The sequence below is a fragment of the Arvicola amphibius genome, chromosome 14, assembly GCF_903992535.2.
Source record: "Arvicola amphibius chromosome 14, mArvAmp1.2, whole genome shotgun sequence".
Classification (NCBI taxonomy): domain Eukaryota; kingdom Metazoa; phylum Chordata; class Mammalia; order Rodentia; family Cricetidae; genus Arvicola; species Arvicola amphibius.
Window position 1 is genome coordinate 18,494,949 of NC_052060.1, and position 22,447 is coordinate 18,517,395.

General features: G+C 48.5%; 1 protein-coding gene across 1 annotated transcript; it reads right to left on the reverse strand.

Moving 5' to 3' along the window:
• Window positions 1–6,860: 6,860 nt before the first annotated feature.
• On the reverse strand, window positions 6,861–12,150 carry Prok1 (prokineticin 1). Its single transcript, XM_038312114.1, has 3 exons — window positions 12,079–12,150; window positions 9,666–9,791; window positions 6,861–6,980 (listed from the first exon to the last, which is right to left on the reverse strand). Exons 1-3 carry the CDS (start codon window positions 12,148–12,150, stop codon window positions 6,861–6,863), a joined length of 318 nt encoding a protein of 105 aa, XP_038168042.1.
• Between the last annotated feature and the right edge of the window lie 10,297 nt (window positions 12,151–22,447).

Genomic DNA, 22,447 nt, shown 5'->3' on the forward strand with positions numbered 1-22,447 from the left:
CAAGAGAAAGCTAAAGGTTTCGTATTTAGATGACACAGTCCCTACTTAAGGACTGTGGTGATCCCACAAACACTGCCAGCAAAGTTGGAGGACGTGAAGTCAACTCACAAAACTCAGGGGACCAGGGAAAAGCTCAGTCAATAAAGTGTTTGCATGTAAGTATGATGGGCTTGAGTTCAACCCCCAGCACTCACATAAAAAGCTGGGCATGGAGGCACAGAGGCTCGTGCCTATAATCACTGGGGAAATGGCGGATCCCCGAAGCTCCTTTGCCCGGCAGCCACGCCTACTCATTGAGTTCCAGGCCAATGAGAGATCCTGTCTCAGAAAACAAGGTGGAGTCCTAGGAGTAAGACCCAAGGCAGACCTCAGGCCCCCACATACATGTCCATACATGTGCATTCACATCCAAACATATGTATGCACCTACACTCGTATGAACACACGTACACTTGCGCATACATATACAAGAATGCAGTAACTTTTCTCTATACCAACAGTGAACTTGCCCAGAAAGAAATCAAGAAAAAAAAAAACCTTTCACAATAGCTTTAAAAAACAAACGAACAGTGAATAAACTTAACCAAGGAGGCAAAGGATCTTCCTAATGATAGCTTCAAGACACTGAAGAAAGAAATGTGAGAAAATCCGAGAAGAGGTAAGACCCTTCGCCCCATGCTCATGGGTTGGCAGAATTCATGTTGTGAACTTGACTGAGGAAGTACGCCATGAAAACAGCCCAAAACAGAGATTCCAGGGTTTGCCACTTTCCAAGAAACACCAGAGATGTGGATTTGGGGGCAAACATGCACCTTTGAAATGAGAATAAGCATTAACTTTTCTATTACACAGACGAAATAAAATCGGTAGGGCAAATCCCTACCCCAACAACCCAGCGTCAGGCCCTCAACAAAACCTAGACTAAAGAAATGCCTTTGGGGCCCCAGGATATGATTAAATCAACTAGGGGGCTGGCTCTCCAAGAGAGGAAGGGATCAGGGAGGGGGAGGCTGTGGAGGACAGGCCCAGCCACAAGTGCTTACAGCTCTGCAGATCTGGCTGGGCCATTGTACACCAGAGACTCTGACATTAGAGTGTACCTATTGTCTTCTGGAGATCCCTACCTAAGAGGCTCGGGAAGTCCACACCAGTGAACACACTGCTCGCCACTCAGCTATGCCAACTAAGGAGGGCTTTTTCCTGAGATGAATATGTGTTTAAAAAAATATCAAATATTAACCACCAGAAACATTAATTTATAACAATGCTTGTTTCCCTCTCAAATTCCTAGCTGGCATCCGGCGTAAGTGCTTTGAACCGAAGGCTTGTTGCACTGTGGGAATTAGAAACACCCTCTCTCACAGTCTTCACCAGAACTGAATTAATTGGCTCCATGGGGGCAGCTCACAGATTGGAGGGGGCTGCCATGAGAAATAAAATATCGGATGGGTCTATTTGGGGTAAAGTCTAAAACATTAAAGAAAAGAAGAAATCCAGATGTGCTATCACACACCTATAATCCCAGCACTTGGGAGGTAGAGACAAAAGGATTAGAAGTTCAAGGTCATCCTTGGCCATAAAGTGAATTTAAGGACAACCTGGGTACATGGTGAGCTTGAGGCCAGCCTGGGCTACATGAGCTCAAACATCAAGGATGAAGAAGGTTCATGCCACATTCTTATTTTTACTATCCTGGTACTTCTTAGTATGTGTATGCATGTATGTGCACTCATATGGGGTTCACATGTGTGTATGTGTGTAGAGACCAGTGTCAAACTTGGGATATCTATTATGGTTTAAGTAAAATGCTGCAGATCCCCAGGTGGCTGCAGGGGGCAGCGGGCCATGAGACCATGCCACAGGTCCCCAAAGTGGTGACAGGCAGCGGGTCCTGAGAGCAGCCAGTCTCAGGCAAGGATATCGCAGTTCCCCAAGTGGCTGCAGTGGGCCACGAGGGGCAGTGAGTCCCAGGCAGGGAGCCGCGTAGTGGGTGAGGGACCTCCATGAGGCAGCCAGTCCCATGAGGAGAGACAGACGGATGTGCATGCCACAAGACCATGCTGCAGGTCTCCAAAGATGGCTGGTCCCAGGCAGGGAGCCACGCAGTGGGTAGGAGACAGACGGATAGGCACACCATGCAGAGTGAGGTTGGATGTTTATTTAGTGGGTTATGGAGGGGAAAGGGAAGAAGGGGAGAAGAGCAGAGAGAGAGGCAGAGAGAGAAACAGAGACAGAGGGGGAGAAGGGAGAGAGACAGAAGCTGCCTCTGAGAAAGAGAGAGAGAGAGAGAAAGAGAGAGAGAGAGAGAGAGGGAGAGGGAGAGGGAGAGGGAGAGGGAGAGGGAGAGGGAGAGAGAGAGAGAGAGAGAGAGAGAGAGAGAGAGAGAGAGAGAGAGAGAGAGAGACTGGGAACTTTTAGGGAGATGGACATTGAGTCGCATGCCTAGCGTGATAGTGTGACCTGCGCTACATGATCTTCCCAGGACCCAAGCCTTACGCTATTCTCCCCAGACGAGCAGGAGAGATAGGGAAGATTGGAGCAGTGCTAGTTGCATGGAGTGGAGACATGTAGCCTTTTCTTTACATGTGTTGAAGGGCAAGTCGTTCGGAGGAGCTCACTCTCGCCCATGTGAAACTTGTTTGCCTCCGTGGTCTAATGGCTCTGGGCTTCTGGGGCTACATAGCCCCAGCTGGGAAGCAGGGTGAGAGAGGGTATGCTTTATATATCATAGCCTTGTCCCTGCCCAGGGCTCACCATGCATGGCGTGATTCTAACAGGGGTACAAACAACTCCAGGACTCCAGAGTGGACCTAATGCCCATTAACTGTATATCAGATTCTCTGCTCCTGCCAAGGCGGGCAGGGCAGTGCCTCCAGGGAAGGGGAAAACAACCCTTGTGTTCATTTAAAGACACCACAGTCACAACAAACTGGAACCCTGCCCTGCCCTACCAAGCATAGCTAGTGCTTTTGTGCTACTGATCTCATGTGGACTCTTGCAGCATCGAAACTTCCATTCAAGATATTGCCTGAGGTAGAAAGCCACAGATTCCAAGTTCGAGGCGAGATAGCAACATCCCTTGGAAACCACAGAAGATTGTTTCAAGATCCCAGTGGATAGCAAAACCTGAGGATGCTCAAGTCCCTTACAGAAAACAGCATGGGATTGACGTGCGCCTATGCACATCCTCCCACAGGCTTTAACCCTTCCTAGGCCACTTATAAAACCTAACACAGCACAGCGCCGCACAGTCACGTGTACTGTTCAGAGAATAACGAGAACAAGCACACATGTTCAATGCAGACATACTTTTTAATATGCTTGAACCCCAGCTGGCAGAGTTTGCATGAAGAACCCCCAGGGTTTGAACGGTGACTATATGTAGCTTGGGTTACAAGATTCTCTATGTAGCTTTAGTGAATGGGGTTCTTATTCTCCTTCCCACCACAATCTGAGTGTTACTTAACCATTAGAAAATGGTTATTCCTGTTTGGAGGGCAGTCAAGTCGTTTTGCAACACACAGTGCCACCTTCCCCAACAGGAGATTCTGAGTCTCACCACGCCACGCCTGATCCTTCATGCAGGGGGATACTATTCCTCTCCTCCTTTCTCTTGTCAACTTTGGGAATCTTAAAGGTTTTTCAGTTTTTTTGTTTAGTTTTTTTTGTTTTGTTTTAACGAGACAGGGTTTCTCTCTGTTACAGTCCTAGCTGTCAATCTTAAAGTTTTTAAAAATAGCTTTACTGTGGTATAATTCATTCAGTACATCATCTACCCTCATAAACTGCACACTCCAGTGATGCTGGAGATATTGACTGTTACACAACCACCTCCACAGTTTAATTTTAGAATATTCTTGTCACCCCCTAAAGAACCCTGAACCCCTTAACTCCACATTTTTCTGCCTTCACCCTACCCTATTCCTAGCCAACTGTGACCGGCTTTCACTATCTGTGGGATTGCCTGCTGTAGACAGTTCCCATAAATGAAATCGTGCAAAAGTGGCCTTCTATGACACCCTTCTGTCATCCAATGATTTCTATTACGCTATTAAGCATGTATGACCTTGTTTCTCTGTAGGGCTGAGGAATAGTCCATGTTTGGATACCTTATCTATTCATCCGGAATGAAAAGGATCTATTTGTACCAGGGCCGTTCCTTGCTCTCATTGCCAGTCCCTGGTCTGGGAAAACGTCCCTGAAGACACCCAGAGTGTGCCTCAGGCCAGCATGTGCTTCTTTATCTACAAGGCAGGGTCTGCTATTATTATTTTTATAGATTTCAAAAAAAGCCTCAGTGTTGACTCTTGGGGTTGGTCTGAGAGCTGATTCGGGTCAATGATTTGGGTCCACTCTGTAGGCTCAACTCTGAACCAGTGTCCAGCCCTGCAGCCGCTCTCCCCTCTGTGATCTTCCTCTTCAGGCTTAGGAGCCTCTTGTTCCTCCTTGGGTCCCACCCTGGTCATTTCCTGCAGGAACCCCTTCATCAGCGGTGATAATCGCGCAGAACAGCTAACCAGCGTTTACCCGGATCTCACTCAGAACGCTAAGGACCACACTGAGGGGGTTCCACGCTGAACAGCAGAGGAGGCTCTGCCAGCAGACCTGACAACAGTGTACATCCCCCGACACTCTGCTCTGGCCTCTGCCCTCCTGTGTCCCGCCCTTTTGTCCCAGACGGGCGTGATCTCTAGACCCTGGCTACCTAGAGACCTGTGGAGATGATGGGAACAATAGTTAAATGAGCAGCGGCGATGAGGAGGAGCCCAGGTGCTGAAGGAGCCTCAAAGGCGGCTCTGCTGACCCTGCTACAGCTTTGGGGTTCACACAGGCAAAGGGCGAACTTATGCACTTCTGCTCTCTCACTCTAGGGAATCTGTGAGCAGGGAAATCGCGACAGGTGGCCTAAACTCCCGCAGGGAGGGGGTAGCCGCTTCTTTCCCAAGCCACTTCTAAGGTGGGGCAGAGCCCGAGTGTTAATGAAGCTTTGTTCTTGTGGTCCTTCCGGAGGCAGGCTTCTGTACAAGCGTTGTTCTGGACCTCCAGAGGAATCCAAAGCAGGGTATGTCTGAAGAACTCAGCCTCTCTTTTCTGGAAGCACCCTGTCCTCTTTCCGCATTCAAGCACCTGCTACTCCCATTTTTCCCACGAGAGGGCGCCAAACACCAGTGGTTGAAGAGGACGGATTTGGGCCTAAGGACAGTCAGTGAAGTCGTGGATGGCTCTTGAAAAGGTGTCTGCCAACTTCACCTGACCTTATTCTTCTAGAATACATTCATGTTAGGGGCATACTATCTCTGTAGGGAGTTTTATATAGCCATACTTCTGAAGAGTATATTACTGAATGTAAAGAAGACATTTTCCTAAGCCTCCAAATCTCTCCGTTGTTTGTCCTTGCCACTGCCGAGAAGTGAGGCAGAGGCTCATTCCTCAAAATTATTACATTAAACATGAAAATGAGTGCTGTCATGTTAAATTGTTGGTTCACCCTATGGGTCTGCTAGTGGCCCGATCTGAGACTTGGACGGAAGGGCAACATGGCAGTGTGCTAGGGAGCGCCTTAGGGCACCCCAGCGTCTTGTTTCGGGGACATCTGAGGCACTGACTGCTGCCCACTGCTCTCAGGGTTGCTCTGTGAGCAGGGAGGGATACAAGCTGGAGGTCAATACCCAAGGGCAGTCAGTGGAACCTGGAGATCCGGGAGACAAGGAGGATCGTGGGACCATTGACTTGGAAAGGAACTTTACAGCTAGACCTGGACCTGTGAGGTGAATGCAGGAAAATCTATGCAGGTCAACAGAGCAGGGGGACAAGGGCACAGAACGGCCCCTGTGCTGGCGGAGGCCCAGGCTCATGGGCTCTGGAGTAAGAACTGAGCAGAGAAGTGGGGGAGGAGAGGACAGGAACAGGGGTCTTGGAAACTGCGGGGAGTGGGTCCAACACTCCAACACGTGACCTTCCACACTTATGTTCTTTTAGGTTTTTTTTTGGATAGCTGTGAATGCGGCCCAAGACAAAATTGCCAGCTTACTTTAAAGCAGATTTTGTTGTTGCAACTTGATTGCTCCATTTGAAACTTTGTAGAAGGCAACGTTTTGTCAGAGTGTTGTTGGACACCCTGTATGTAGGCTAAGAACTGAAGTGGGAAAAGTCGGCTGTACCAGCAACCTCCCTGCGGAGAAAACTCCCAGGCCTGGATTCAGGCTCAAGGCCTTGCCAGCTCCCTTGCTGACACAAATTACCTAACACTGGGCACATGTGGCCAGCAGAGGTCAAATATTTGATATAAACCCAAAGGGACTAAATTTCAGCTCTGAGAGTTGAAGTAGGCCTATGCTAAGTCTCCTCAAAGTAGCTTCCCCACCATCCCAGCTCTTCCTAGCAGACCCCCAACACACAAATCCAGAACCCTCTGAGCTGCCGCTCACACCTACTTCAAAGAGACCCTGAAGTCTTCTTGCCCTGAGAAAAGCTGACTTTGTACCTACGGTCCTAAAGTAAGGAGCTAGTCAAAGAAAGATGAACACTCCTTATGTTGGTCCACACCCCCACAGGACCTGTGACTTAGTAATGCACCCCAGGGCCAGTGCCCAGGATGCTGTGATTTAAGAAGAAGGTGCATGCAGGACAGGGCAGACAACTGGGAGGAATACAGCGTCACAACTTCGTGGGGCTGGCCAGCTTCTCAAGGTCACAGCCTCCTCCGTAAACACCCGTGGACTATTCGGTAGTAGAAGGTGTGCTCGTCTGCTCACACGTCTGCAGTGGACAGGGCGGGGAATGGAGCAGTCGCAGGGAACTAAATCATACAGAAGGAATGCAGAAGAGGTCACCCAATAGGGATTCTGAGCCCAGACAGACTAAAAGTTGGCGTTCTTCAAGTCCCGGGAGCAGCGGTACCTGCCATCCCGGAACCTGGAGCACAGGAGGCTGGGTGAGCAAGGACAGGTGTGGTGCTGGCGTTTCCTAGAGAAGGGGATCTAGAGAGAGAAGGAAGCAGTCCATCAGCCGTAGGAAAGGGTTGTGAGAGCTCTGTGTAGTCAATGATGTTCGTGGGTGACCAGAAACCGAGGATACCTGCTACTGAGCCACTGAGCCCCTGAGCCGCTGACCCGCTGCACGCAGTAGCAGGTCCCTTCCTCCAAAAGCGGCGGTCAGCCGGCAGAATGCCAGCAGGGCCATTCGGGATCAGTCCACGTTGGACGCCAGGTGAAGTGAGAACCCACAAAAGTCTATTTACCAATGTATTAGGGGTGCAATGGGGAGCAAACTCATGAAAACAGGTGCAGCTAATCCAGCTGCTGCAATGAAGCCCACCCACAAGACTTGCTCAAGAGTGAGCGTGTGACCCTCTCCTTAGTTTTATCTGATCAGTACTCAGAGAAAACCACGCCCACAGCAAGTTACCCCCAAATTTCATTGGCTACACCAACGAGCTCCCACTACAGGAAAGGCCTGCAAATGTCTCCTCCAGGCCAACAAAAATGTTGATTACAGACGACCACTCCAAGGCCCGGAGGGATTAAATGGTATGATAATATGACACAGCTAATTCGTGGAGGAGTTAGGATTTGAACCCAGATAAGACTGACACTTTGCATTCGGAACACCTGTGACCACATGCATGCATGCTCGCTTGCTTGCTCTCTCTCTCTCTCTCTGTCTCTCTCTGTCTCTCTCTGTCTCTGTCTCTGTCTCTCTCTGTCTCTGTCTCTCTCTCTCTCTCTCTCTCTCTCTCTCTCTCTCACACACACACACACACACACACACACACACGATTGCAAACACTCTCACACCTCTGGTAACTGAATCTCTCTGCTTAGCCCTGGCATCCTCAGCTCTGAGGTCAGGGCCTACAGATAGCTGTGAAGGGACAAAACCCTCTTTATCCAGTGGCTCGCATCAAAGAGCACTGCTGGACACGCAAGGTTCCCTCAGCATTTGGAAGGATGTTTGTTTATATGTGTGAGGACATAATGGGGAGAGTGTGCCTGTGGAGATCGGAGGACAACTTGGGAAGTCTGTTCTGTCCTTCCACCTTTACATATGTTCCAGGAATCGAACTCAGGGCACTGTGTTTTCATAGCAAGTGCTTTTACCTGCTGAATCATCATCTCACCAGCCCCCAGAGGGTTTTAAATAGAGTGATAAGGAGACTAGGTCTAGCACCAGACTACCTGGGTTCAAATCCCAGACCTTCTGTCTACCATATCTGTGACAACCAACTACCTATTTACCCTGGCTGTGCTTTGATTTTATCATCTATAAAATGGGTTAATAGCTTCTATATGACTATATAGCTATAAAAAGACTAAGACCATTTATTTATTGAAAACTTACTGAGGACAAATGGCCTGTAGAAAGTGCTTGGCATTTGTTTTTTGGTTAATGCTGATGTCCTTATTGGGAGCGTGAATCATTCTGAGCCATCTTTCATAGCCCAAGGCAATGAGGGTGGCAGAACCGTTCAGCTTTCAGCTTCCTGAGCCCTAGGTGGTTAAGGACAAATCGGTGGCCTTGAGGGGAATTGGAGGAGGTGGCTGGAAGATTCTCTGACTCCAATGAGCACTGGAGCTTGGACAGACAAGTCACAGACCTCGAAAGACTGCTCAGGGGAACTGGGTGTGGCTGTGGGTCCTGCAAAGCTGCTACTCTTTAGTGGCCCCACCCTCCAGAGGCTACAATTTGCAGCTACATCCCTGACCCTCCCAAAGCCAAAAGCCTCTTGGCTGTCCTGTGCCCTCAGGGGCTAGAAACAGACCCAGAGTTAGCTGCTTAAGGCATGGAGAAAGTTCTTTGCTCTAGCCACAACACCCTATAGGAGGCCATTTTGTGTTCTTAGATTCTGTTTCAAAGATCAAAGGATATTTGAGAATCTTTTGAAATCGATCACTTCAGGGATAACTATCCTGCTCCCATTAAACACAACAGGTAAAGAGGTAAGGGTGGCCGGCCTGAAGGGCTAGCAGCTTGTGTGACTGGTGTCACCATTTCACAAAAACAAGGACGCTGTACCCTATACCAGTAGCCTCGGACTATGGTTGACTTCAGAAAACTCCATTCTAGTCCCAGCTGTCTCAGATTGGTGCCTTGAGTGAGTCACGTGATCTGCTGTAACTCCTCAGCTTGCTAATGAAAACCCAGAAAGGCTTTAAAGATCAAACCATAACTGTGTCTCCAGCCTGTCTAGAAGGGTGCAGGTGGACAATGTCACCACCCAAACCAGTGTCCAAACAGTATCCACAGGCCTAGGTAAGACTGTTGCCTGGAGCAGCAACCCCTTCGCTGTCTGCTTTCCTTCCTCGGGTCAGGCTGGATCCACTGGGAAGGGTGCAGTACTAATCTTCTGCATATCATCATCAGAAGCCCCAGACTCCCTGGTCTAAGATGGATCCAGGCTCCAACATCCCTGCCTGCTTGCCAATGCCCCTTCACACGCATGCTCATATGCCCCTTCACACACATGCCCATGCCCGTTCACACACATGCCCATGGTTGTTCACATGCATGCCCATGGTTGTTGACACACATGCCCATGCCCCTTCACACGCATGCCCATGCCCCTTCACATGCATGTCCATGCCCCTTCACATGCATGTCCATGCCCGTTCACATGCATGTCCATGCCCCTTCACACAAATGCCCACGCAGTGCCAGCAGAGTACCTTGTGGCTTCCTGGGTGGCACTCTTCTCCTTCCCGACCCAGTGGGGTGCACACCCGCAGCCCCCGCAGCCACAGGCTGATAGCACAGCAGGTACCTGGGCCACATTGGACATCTCGTTCACAGGCCTACAGGAGAGAGAGAGGGCCAGCCCGTTAGTGCCACCCAAGGGAACAAAGAAAAAGAAATGCTAAGCCATCTTTGTCAGGGTCTGGAGGAAGTGACTAAGTGCCCAGGATTAACAGGACGCATGGCTGTAACACCACTGCTTGGCTGGACACTCGGGTCTTAGCAAAGTGCCTGACCTGGGGAACCAGCCTAGCTCAGAGGCAAGGCAGTCCCCACCCCTGAAAAGGCCTGTTATAAGATGCGGCTTTTTGAATATCAGTCAACGACAGCACAATTGACTGAATTAGAACTCTCTGGTGAGGGGAGGGGAGAGGAGGGAGTCCTTGGTGGTCCAAGGCCCTGGATGATCATTGCTGAGTTATCTCAGGGGAGAATCTTTGTCCTCCAGAATGCATTATCAGTTGCCTCTCTGCATGTCTCCCACCACCTAACCCACAGGAGCCTGGTGGACAGGTATCTCCCCCAGTATTTCTCTGCTGGCCTCTCTGGGCTCCTGACACGGATCCTTCTTCTGATTTGGGCTGTTTGGACCTGCTGGGCTAATGCCTATGTAAGGAAATGTCAAACAAGCACACTTTACCCCAGAGCCAGAGTCAAGAAAGCAAATAGGGCCTAATGGAGAAATAGCCAACCTGGCCACACTACACAGAGATCAAGTGGCTTCAGGGATGAAGTTCGAAGTTGAATTTCATTTTTCTCCAGTAGCAAGCCACAGAATACCTTCGGGCTGCCAGCATGAACCATGACAGGAGCCAGAAGCTCCAGACTTTTCCAGGTGAAGAGGTCAGGATGCCACCAGAGAAGGTACAGGTGGCAGTCACCAGCAGTTACTCTCTACCCCAGCAGGGGCGTGTCTCACACCTAAGCCAGCACCCTGAGCACTGAGGGTGAGGGAAGTAGGTCCCTGGGGGACTCGTCTCTCCTGCCAGTGGCAGGCATGGCACTCTGAGAGTTTGGGACCACCTACAGCCTGGATTGTCATCATCTAAGGAGCAGGGGGAGGGGGTGGAGAGGTCAGGACTGTTTGGTTGAAAGTGTCACCTCAGCCCCTAACATCGTTATACCCAAAGAGTCTGGAATATTTGGATCCAGGCTTCACCCCAGCCCCTGGGCACCCCTATATCCAAGGAGTTTGAAATGTTTGGGTGGAACTTTCCATCCCAAGCCCCCTGCCCTGGGAGTTACTGTAGCCCAGACTCCACCTCCAAGAAAGCCTGACAAAGGTGAGGGTCAAGACCATTCCCACAGGCTATTTAAACTGCCACCCAGAGAAGGAACACATGGTCTTCCCTGTCTTCCTTTTCCCTCTCTATGGTTTTTCAGGTGTTCCTTCCCATCTTTATCCCTGGGGGGCTTGAAAGGCCACCGAGGAATGCTGGCATCCTTTAAACCTGGGCTTTTTCTAATTCAGTTTGATTTGGTCTGATTTGGATTATTGCATTGGCGGCAGAGATGTTTGTTGGGACATAAAAACTTTTTCAAGGATTTGGTGTCTTTCTGGGAGTTAGAAGAGGGACATCAAAGGGACATGGGAAATGGGGGGAGCTGAGCACTCCCAGATTCCTTCCCCTCAACACTGTTCTGACCAAGTGCTCATCTGGCCATTAATTCACCCCCATTCATTCACTCCATTGGACTAACTCAACCCTCTTCTCTCTTTGTGCTTTTTATTAAGGGGTACCCCACCTCCCTTAGACCCCTCTGCATCTTCCCCTGGGGACCCACTAAAGGGTGAAAGGAGGTATTTGTGGCACCCATCTTCCCCTGGGGACCCACTAAAGGGTGAAGGGTGTTTGGTGCACTTTTCCTAGCAGCAAAAGTAGACCTGATGCGGGACTCTGCGCTTCTGCCCTGAGCCACACCAGCATGCTCTGGAATAACACGGACAAGAGGGCCAGACGTAGATTGAAACCAAGGTGTACGCAAGACAAATGGGACTTGGAAGGGGGAACGAATCCACCTTGTAAAAGAACTTCCTATGGCACGCTCCAAAGAATCTTCATTGTACTAAGGACTCAATGTCAAAATCCCAGTGCCCTCCCAATGTATTTTAAACAGTCTTATATTTAAACACAACTTCTCAAAACCCAACTCAGTCTATCAGAGTGAAGTCTGACCCATCTGAAGATTATACGCATCCCCACTCCCAGCTACTGACCACCTCTCAAATCCCTTTGCTTTAGGTGAATTGGAGCAGCAGCGCCTTCCTGGTTCTCAGTTCACAGTCCGTGCAGAACCCTGATCTCGGCCCCCAACCCAAGCCTATGGAGAAGACTAGAAACTTACCCCTGTGATCACCGCACAGTGGGACACGGTTGCTAGAAGGAACACGATGAAGACTAACATGGTACCTCTCATGATCAGTGGGATGAAGACAAACACTGCTCACTCCGGTGCCTCTCGCCTCCTTCCACCCTGCCTTGCACTGGGCAAGCTGAGAAGGCCAGGTTGTCCTGCCCTTACCTCTTTCAAATTTATACAGTTGGATCCAGGGCTGCCTCTTGGATGCCTCATCCCGCTCTTCCCTCCCCTCGCAGGCATTATTCAGATGAGCTCAGAAGCGAAGATGAGACCTGATTCTCTAACGGCATCTCATCACCGTCAGAACTGATAAAAATGGACACATCGGGGGACTTTGACAGTTGCTCTAACTCTTCCGACAGTGGCATGCAATTCACTTGCTATCCATTTCTGTCTCTGCATCATTCTTTGCTGCTTGGGTCAGAGGAATGGCTTTAGTAATGAATTAAGAGATTTGCAGAATTGATTGTTTTTTCCCTCACCCACACTGAACCATGCAGCCTACAGGAGTGTTCATGCTCTCATACACAAACAGTCAAGCTTTGTGTGGGCATTTACCCTGGATTCAGCACAGAGGTGACTGGGTAGACAGAGGTTGAGGTGGCATCTCTTCCTGACCTCTAAAAGGTTAAAATTCCCAAAGTGGAGACAGAATATAGCAAGGAAAAATACATCCATTACGTTAATGCTTCTCAAGATACGCAGGCGGGTCTGCTCTCTAACGGGCTGTAGACAAATACCTGCGGGCTGGGGAGTCTTCGCTGTCTAATTGATTGGGTTCAGAATCACTATGGAAACACACCCCTGGGTATGTCTCTGAGGATTGTTCCAGAAAAAGGAAATCAAGGAGGGTAGACCCACCATGGTTGGGAAGACCATTCCACCAGCTACAGACTCAGACCAATGACAAACCAGCTGAGAGCTGGCAGTCACCTCCCTGTGCTTTGTCATCTGCCACCTCGTGCTCCTGCCTCCGTGATCTCCCTGTCATGATGGGCTTACACCCAAGCCATGAGCCGAAATAAAACCGCCTTCCCTTCTGTTGCTTCCAACGGCAGTGGAAAGGTGACTTAGACAAGCAGCAAACATCCCTGGGACAGGACCCAAGAACAGAAGATAAGAAAGCACACAGGCTCCACACTGGCAGTATCCTGTAGAGACGTGAACGTGGGCTAAGCTGTGGCCGAAAGAAGCCATGTTGGTGGTCTTCCTCTAGCATGAGGTGAGCATGAGAGTAGCCTTATCTGTGAGCAAACACACAGTGGGCTCAGATGGCAGGCTGATGGGAAGGCAACTCTGAGCATAGCCGTCATCCCTGAAGGGAAGCCCCTGGTCCCAACCTACTGACAAACTAGAGAGACACTGTTGGATCCTTTATTGGACCCATCCATCTTCTCTGTACAATAATAAAAGCTAATATTTTCCTAAGGTGTGCTTTCTAGTACGTTAATACAGGGCAAGCATGCCTAACCCAAAGCTCTAAAATCTAGACATCTCCAAAATGGAGGACTTCCTGACATAATGTGGCATGTGGAGAATTCTACACAGTGGAGCCTTGTTGCATGCACAAGAAGTCACTTAAAATATTGAAACTTGCCTTTAGGCTACATGGGTAAGGTGTTCATTAAAGAGACAGAATTCAAGTTTAGACGTATGCCCCATCCAAGATATACCATTGGGTATATGTAAATATTCCAAATTGGGACGGTGACCCTCAAACCTAGGACACCGCAGGTCTCAAGGAGTTCATAGAAGAGGTACTCAGTCTATGGACAACTGTTTTCCATGGTCAGAGACTTGGGGAACACTGAATACACCTACCTAATGAGTTTCTTTCTGCAGAATGTTCCAGAGTCCTTCATGCTGGCAAAGGAAACATTAAGTGGAAAACATATCCTGTGGTCCATCATCCACCATGTCATTTTCTCAAAGAGTCATGTGGAAATAGGATTCTCACACAGAAATGTCAGCCGGCATCCTTGACTAGGAGGGGAAGAATCCCAGTGGGCCTGGACACCATGGCTGGTCACCAGCACTGCCCCAGGCAAACACACCAACTTTGAACCAGATTGCTTGCTGGTGTCACAAACTTGAGGATACCGCTAATCCTCCGAGCCCCAGTTTCTGAGGCCCTCCAGTTCTCCCCTCCTTCCTTCCCAGAAGGCACAATACCATGAGGATACTGTCACAGGGAACTCGGTATAAGCAGTGGCTCTGACTGAATGAAAGTGTGCTCTTCCCCTTGGGTGGGAGGGCTTGAAGAAGAGACTGCTTGATGCGTGAGGCTTGAGGGACAGCTAGTGACTTGCTGGAACTCTCAGAAGAGACCCCAGGAGCTTTAGCAAGATGTGACGTTGCTTCTTTCCACCAGAAACTCGATTAACCAAGCACTCTCGGTGGCCCTCCCCCGTGTCGGACCCTGAAACTGCAGGGCAGGGCATCAGATGTGCCGAGGGTAACCCTCTTGTCACGGAGTTAAAAGGTGAGTGGCGGAACTAAGCCCAGTCACCTCGAAGACTCCAAGGCAAGGAGATGGAGGTGGAGTGAACTGAGAAGCAAGTGGGAGGGGTGGGGCAAATGATGGACAGCGTTAAAAATATGGGCTCCCTTGTGGCAGAAGAGAGTGGCAGAGAGAGGGTGTGCTGGGCAAACCCTTAGCAAATTTCTACGCTCTGCAGACATGATAGAGGTTGGTGGGGAGCCGGGTAATATGCAGTAGAGGGTTTTGTGTGAAATAGAGGGTATATGTGCAGAGTCACAGAGACAGAAGGAAGACAGGCGAGAGGGAGGGAGGGAAGGAGGGAGGGAGAATGTGTGTGTGTGTGTGTGTCTGTGTGTGTGTGTGTGTGTGTGTGTGTGTGGTTGTGGTCTGGAGAACAGCGTAGCAGCATTTTTATTGTGTTTTTAGTAAATAAAGCTTGTCAGAAGATCAAAAAGTACAAACAGCTCCCCCTGGTCAGCCTTACAGACTAGGGCAGTGGTAACATACACTTTAATCCAGTAGCACACTAGTTCCCACAGAAACCAGGTGGTGCATGCCTTAAATCCCAGTGGTGAACACCCTTTAGTCCCAGCCTAGAGAGGAATATAAAACAGGAGGAGACGGCTCTCAGTCACAGTCTCATCCTGAGATTCCCGGAGGAGGCAGAATCACCATTTTGGACTGAGGTAGAGGTAAGTGCCAGTGGCTGGCTGTTTTGCTTTTCTGACCTTCAGGTTGAACCCCAATTTCTGTCTCTGAGTTTTTATTATCGTGTTTCAGGACAGGTTTGACAAATGTAAACCCTGGTCTGGTTTTGGCCTCCTGAGATAGTCTTGAGGTCATGGTCACTGCTTTACAAACACAAGGGGTCCTCCATTAGCACCCTTGCTTCTTAAGCCTGAATTCTAGCCAAGTTTGTATACGTGGCTTACAATGTATGCTGCTGTTATCAGTTAGGAGGTGGCTGTGATACATTTTAGAACAAAGGTAAGAAGTTAACAGCAGAACAAAGGGAGCTGAAGCATCTAGACCAGTTCTGACCAGTTCTTTTTTCTTTTTTTCTTTTTTTTTTTCTTTTTTTTTTTTTTTTGGTTTTTCAAGACAGGGTTTCCTTGCTTATTAGCTGTCCTGGAACTAGCTCTTATAGACCAGGCTGGCCTCGAACTCACATGGATTCACCTGGCCTCTGACTCCCGAGTGCTGGATTAAAGGTGTGTGCCACAACCACCGGGCCTCAGACAGAATTTCTTAATGTGGGTCCACAGTCCCCCCTCAAGGAATGCATGAGCAGGATTCAGACGACCTGTGAACTTGGGCAAAGAGGAAAATTTTGTCTTGATTTGCAGTAACTTCTAACGAATTTTAATGTTTTTTTCTATTTTAACTGCAGGCTAAAGTCTACAAGATGATTCATAAAACTCAAGACTTCATAACAGGAAAAATACTATTATTTAATAGCATTATATTGCTACAACACCTGAAAATACCCTTCTGCTCATCACTACATGGAATTGCGGTGCCTACCAGACTTAAGTGGGTCCTGACATTGTATTAAAGAAGCTTGATACACTGCCACATTATAAATATGTTTTAATAGATGTTTTGATAACTTTATTTCAATATAATTGACTTCCTTTGTAATATACTTTATACATCTAAAACCATTAAACCAGAACAGGACATAAAATTTAATGCATGGTACAAAATGGCAAGAACTCCTGGGGTAAAACAGTATAGACTTAAAAGAGAAGAAAAAAAAGGACTTGGTGCATTGTATGTAGGGTCATAACTCAAGCTAGCCCTCAGAGGGAGCCTGGAACTACACAAAGTCAGGAAGAAATTTTCAAGTGAAAAAGCAACAGAAGAGAAGGAGGAAACCGGTGTGGGAGGTCCTTCTGTCTATGTGTTGCTTTTATTGGTTAATGAATAAAGAACTGCTTTGAGCCTATGGCAGGAGAATCTACAGAACTAGGCGTGGAAAGCTAGGCTGTATGCTGGAAAAAAGAAAGGCAGAGTCAGGGAGAAGCCATGGATCCTCTGACTGAGACAGATGCTGGGAGCATTACCCAGTAAGCCACTGTCACATGGCAATACATAGATTAAGAGAGATGGGTTAGTTTAGGATATGAATTAGCCAGAAATACGCTTAAAACTATTGGCCAAACAGTATTGCAAATAATAGTTTTCTGTGTATGATTATTTTTGTGGCTGGGCAGCTGGGACCAAAGAGCAGGCCCCTCCCTTAACAAGAAACCAGTTAGAACAAGAAGAAAAGTTATCTCCAGGGATTGGACAGAATAGGGACTGAGAGTTGGGAGTATCTTCATATGTTTCGCCTGTTGCAACAAAATACCTCAGGCTGGGTGATTTACAGACAACAAGACCTACTGCTCACAGTCACGGAGTCTCGGGAGTAAGTACAAAATCAGCATGCTGGCAAATTCAGCATCTAGTGAGGGCCCACTCTGCTCCCACAGACAGCAGCACCTCCTTCCTTGCTGCCAAAGTGTCTAGCATCTTTGCAAGGACATGGAACCCATTTCTGAAGACACCATCCTCCTAACTAAATCACTGCCCAAAGGCTCAGTGTCTCAACACTATCCCACCGAGGGTTTGGTTTCAACATAAGATGTTGACTGAGGTTTCTGTCCTGCCTGGGTTCCTGCAGTCGTTAAATCCCAAAGGAAATCAACAGAGTTCTACATTTAATTATAAACTGATTGTCCTAGTAGCTCAGATTTCTTATTAATTAATTCTTACAACTTATATTAGCCCATAATTCTTGTCTGTGTTAGCCACGTGGCTTGGTACCTTTATCGGTGAGGCAGTCACATCTTGCTTGCTCTGTGTCTGGCTTCCTCTCTGTCTGGGTGATGACTGCAGACTTAAACCTCCCTCTTCCCAGAATTCTCTCTGCCCTGCCTCTGCTTCCTGCCAGGTTGCCCTGTCTATACTTCCTGTCTGGCTAATGGTCAATCAGCATTTTATTTTAAAATTAATACAAGTGACAGGATTAAAAGACCATTGTTCCACAGCAATAAGATTTAAGGAAACATAGTCAGACTGTGGTATCCACATGGAGAGATCCTGGAAAATAGGACTTCTAATCTGGGTCAAATATAAACACCGCCCCTGGTCCCTTGAGCTTCCCCAGCCCTTTGTCAGCTCATGATCCCCATCCCACCTTGTCTTTAGGAATCCTTAGATTTTAAGAACTCAGGACCGAGTGCCCCTTAGTCCTAAGAGTTTTGACTCCCCCACACATATAACTTTCACCCCACAACCCTACCTGGGTTTCAAATAAATAAAACTTTTTGGATCTGTAACTGGAATGTGTAAAGAGGCGACAGAGTTCCAGTAGCATCAGGAACATCAATTACCTACAAATAAGGAACCTGGCAACCTGGACAAACCTGGATAAACCTGGTTATCTACACCTGACCCAGGACATGCAACTCCTCCTCAGAGCCCCACGGATGGACCCAGGCTGTTCTCCTGTCCCTGGCCACTCCCCTCTTCTGAGGTCTCTGATCAGCGGGCTTCTAGAAAGGGCGGCTTTGCCAGTCCCCCTCTTGGCCCCATAATTGAGGAAGCTGCTTCTCTCACCCTTCACCTGGCTAATGCCTAAAGTGCCATCTCCAGTACCTCTTCCCTCAGCGTGTCCCTTTTGTGTCTCTCAGCATGGGCACCTACGCCCTCCCTATGTTTTTCTCTGAAGTCTCCTCTGTTTCTCCTGCCCTTAAGTGACTTCCCTGAGGTTGCCAAAACCCACCCCCAATGCACTTCAACAGCCCCCGAAGTATTAATGATCTCAAGTCTGTACTCCCAGCCCCACTAAGCCAATGGCCGCTTGGTATATCACTCCACGCTGCTACCTCTCTGACACCCCTAACAAATCCCGTCCCCTGGCACCTCTTTACATCCACCCTTCTAAACTCATTCTCATAGCTCATAATTGTAAACAGCAGAATACAGCCTGGCTGGCTTAAAAGGAAAAGAAATTTTAATGAGGTCGTTAAGAAGCTCATTGAATTGCTGGGTGTATTGGGAAAAACAGGATGGAGCCCCGTGATCACGACAAAGCCCAGACCACACCACATAGTTGCCAGTGAGGACCAAACACTTCTAAAGCCAGATCCTCTGCGGCCGTCCAGGCCCAGAGCCCTCTCCCCTGCCATGGTGCTCTGTTCCTGCGGCAGGCCCTCCAGTATACCGGTGGAACTGTGGTGTATTCTCAGCCCTAACTTCTGCACACTCAACAGCTGCGTACAGTGAGCAGACAAAGTTCTCAGACAATTGCAAATCGTGTTCGCACACTGTCATGCCTCTCTGTTAAATGAGTGGTCTTATAGTACTGTGACTTCTGGATCCCTGGATGTAATGAAGCTCACCGAGCCAACTCCACAGCCTCTCCCCTTCTTCACTGCTGCCGTCTCTTCCATTCCCCCAACGGAACCGCCCCCTTCAGTCTAACTCCTCTGCCATCTGTCGTCTAGAAGCATTTGAAAATCTGCGTTTAGGTCCCTGGAGTCACTTCAAGGACTCCTCACTGACCTCAACGTCAAGCCCAGACTCTGAGCAGAGCCCCAGGTTTTGGAACCACCTTTTGGCCATTTCTCATTCTGACTTTATCTGTCTTCTACGTAATACTCACTTTTTCAGCAGACAAAGCTGCTCTAGCTCCTCACTGGACAGATGCTAACAGCCCTGATCTGTCCTCCTCTTGGTCCCTACCCCCATCCTGGCCAGGGGGCCAAACACACGTTTTTTTTTTTTTCTTGATTCCAGTCACTTACTAGTGGTATGCATATAGGCAACACCATCCTTTCTCTCTAAGTGTTAGTCACGCTCCACCACATTGTTTGGACACTGTAGTGGACTGGATGGTAGTTTTCAAAGATATGTCTTTATTCATTACAAACTGTAAATTTTAAAATTAAATTAATTCTTTTTTTTTAAATACAAAGTCTCACTATGTAGCCCTGACTGTCCCGGGAACTACACTATATAGACCAGGCTGGCCTCAAACTCACAGAAATCTGTCTCTGCCTTCCAAGTGAGGCATGAGCCACCAAGCACAGTTTAATTTTAATTTCATGTGTCTATTGTGTTTTGCCTGCTTGCATGTCTATGCATTCACATGTGTGGAGTGCCCAGGGAGTCCAGAAGAAGCTGTCAGATCCCCCTAGACCCCTGGAACTGGAGTTACAGGCCACTGTTTACTGCCATGTGGGTGTTAGGAAATCAACCCGGGCCCTCTCTGCACAGAGCAGCAAGTGCTCTTAACCACTGGTCACCTTTCTACAAATACTCGGCCCAACCAGTGAATTTGACCCTTATCTGAAAATAGTGTTGAAGAGCCTGAAAGGTAGCTCGGTGAGAGAAGGCATTTCCCACAACAGCTAAGGATCTGAGTTGATCTCTGGAATCACAACAGAAAGAGGAGAACCAAACTTCTCAAAAGTTGTTTTCTGACCTCAGATGCATGCATCCTCTGTGGTGTGTGTGTGTGTGTGTGTGTGTGTGTGTGTGTACATGCATATATGCACATGTTTAGGACACATATACATACACAAAACTAAAGCACAAATCATTTTTAAAGATTTTATTTATTTATTATGTATACAACCTTCTGCCTCCATGTATGCCCACATGCCAGAAGAGGGTGCCAGATCACATTACAGATGGTTGTGAGCCACCACGTGGTTGCTAGGAATTGAACTCACGAACCTCTGGAAGAACAGTCAGTGCTCTTAACCACTGAGCCATCTCTCCAGCCCCCAAGCACAAATAATTTTAAAGCAATGTTGGGGGCCAGAGAAATGGCTTAGTAGATAAAGAACTTGCCACATAAACAGCAACACCTGAGATCCGATCCCCTGCACCAATGGAAAAAGAAAACAAGCTCAGTGCCACACCTGTAACCCTAGAAACTGGGGAGGCACAAATAGGAGGGCCCCTGACCACTTGTTGGCTGGCCCAACCTAGCCAAACTGGCAAGCTCCGGCGGGTCAGTGAGAGACCCCCTTCCCCAAAAAATATGTTAAAGAGTAATTGACCTGTGGCCTTCCCACGCATGTGTACATACTTACATGTGTGCTAGCACTAATGTACATGTATAGACACACACATAGTAAGCAGGAGCAGGGGAGAGCACTCTTTGTTAAATCCCAGTTCCCATCTCACCAATGGCTGAGAAGTTTTGTTGACCATAAGAGAGCTTCAACCTCCTCGAACTGCAATGACTCCCAGTCAGTTAGGATGGTGTTTAACACTAGAGTCCAAAGAGGAAACGTGCGAACATTCAGGAGTGTGGTGAGCAAGAGGAAGACATCCTTTTCTGAAGCAACTGGGAAAGAGTTCCTGCTTTCAGTGCTGTCTGAGGGAGGCCAGCCGTCAGCGTCAGCGCTCCGAAGCGGTCTCACCTGGTCCTACTTCTTTCTAGGTATAGCTGGAACTTGAACCAAAGGAAGCAAGTGTAAGTGGGAGGGTGGACGGAATGTCCCCAGGAGTCGCTATTCCTGTCCCTGGGTCTGTGTTAAATGTGGTCAGTCCCTTATGGCCCTTGGTTTTCTGTAACAGCAGGCTCTTCTCCAAACTTCAGAATGCTGCAGCCAGAAGTAGTTTCAAGATCACTTGTTTAGTCTCCTCAGCTTGAGGGAGGGCTAGAAGACTGATTCGGCTGCATAGTGGCCACCATCGCAAGATCGAGATCACCCCTCCCTCCTGCAGGGAGCCTCCTGTGTCCAACCAGGGTTGTTCCAACTTGTCCTCTGCATCCAGGGACAGGTCACAAACCAAAACTGGCAGGCAGACAGGCAGGCAGACAGGACAAGAGAAATGATTCCTGTGTGTATTCTAGCAGCTTGTTAAATGTGATCTGGTTACTAATCCCTTTGTTCTGCCCTTAATCGGGGAGGAAATCTGGGGGGGGGGGGGGGGAGGCAGAAACCATAGCTAATTTTCTGAGACTTACTGTGGGACCTTGTGGAAAACCAGCTCCCTTCCTGGGAGGAGGGGAATGACTATTCAAACCTCCTCCCGATAGGGCTTTCTTCTTAGACAGCTTATAAAAGAAATGGCTTTTACTGTCCTGGCACTGGCCAGGGCCTGGTTTTCTTGGTCTTTGGTTTAACAGCATCCTAGATGGCAGGGCAAGGAATGAGGATGAAGACACATACCCTTGGGTGTCTGTGTTGGTTTTCTCAGCTTGACATATTAATCTAGTGGCTTAAGCAATAGAAATTTATGTTTTCCCACCCTTTGATTTTTTTTTTGAGACAGGGTTTCTCTGTGTAACAGCCTTGACTGTCCTGGAACTTGCTTTGTAGGCCAGGCTGTCATCGAAATCAGAGATCCACCTGCCTCTGCCTCCCCAGTGCTGGGATGAAAGGTGTGCACCACCGCTGCCCAGCCAGAAATTTACTCTATACAGGCCAAGAGTCCGGAAGTCTGAAATTGAGGTCGCCTGCAGGGCCACCCTCCTCCAGTCTCCAGGGAAGAATGTGTCCTTGCCTACACCAGGTCCTGTAGCTTCTGGCATTTGCAGCAGCACCTCTGTTACCTCTGCTGTCTTCCTCGTTCTTATAGGGCACCCGCCCACTGGATTTAGGATCCACTTTAGTAATCCAGAGTGATGTCATGTCAAGATCCCGTCTGTCTGCACTTCCAACAGCTCTACAGTGGGGTGCATTAGGACCTTAGCTGATCACCCTCGATCAGCCTCTTGACATCTACATCAACTCTTTGCTGCCACACCTCAATAAGGCCTCTTTGAACTCCGTGGCCCTTTTAAAACTCTCTTGGAGCAATTCTGTAAACACACGCATGCCACTCCTGCCCACTTGATGCCCCTTGATGCCCAGGCATCTC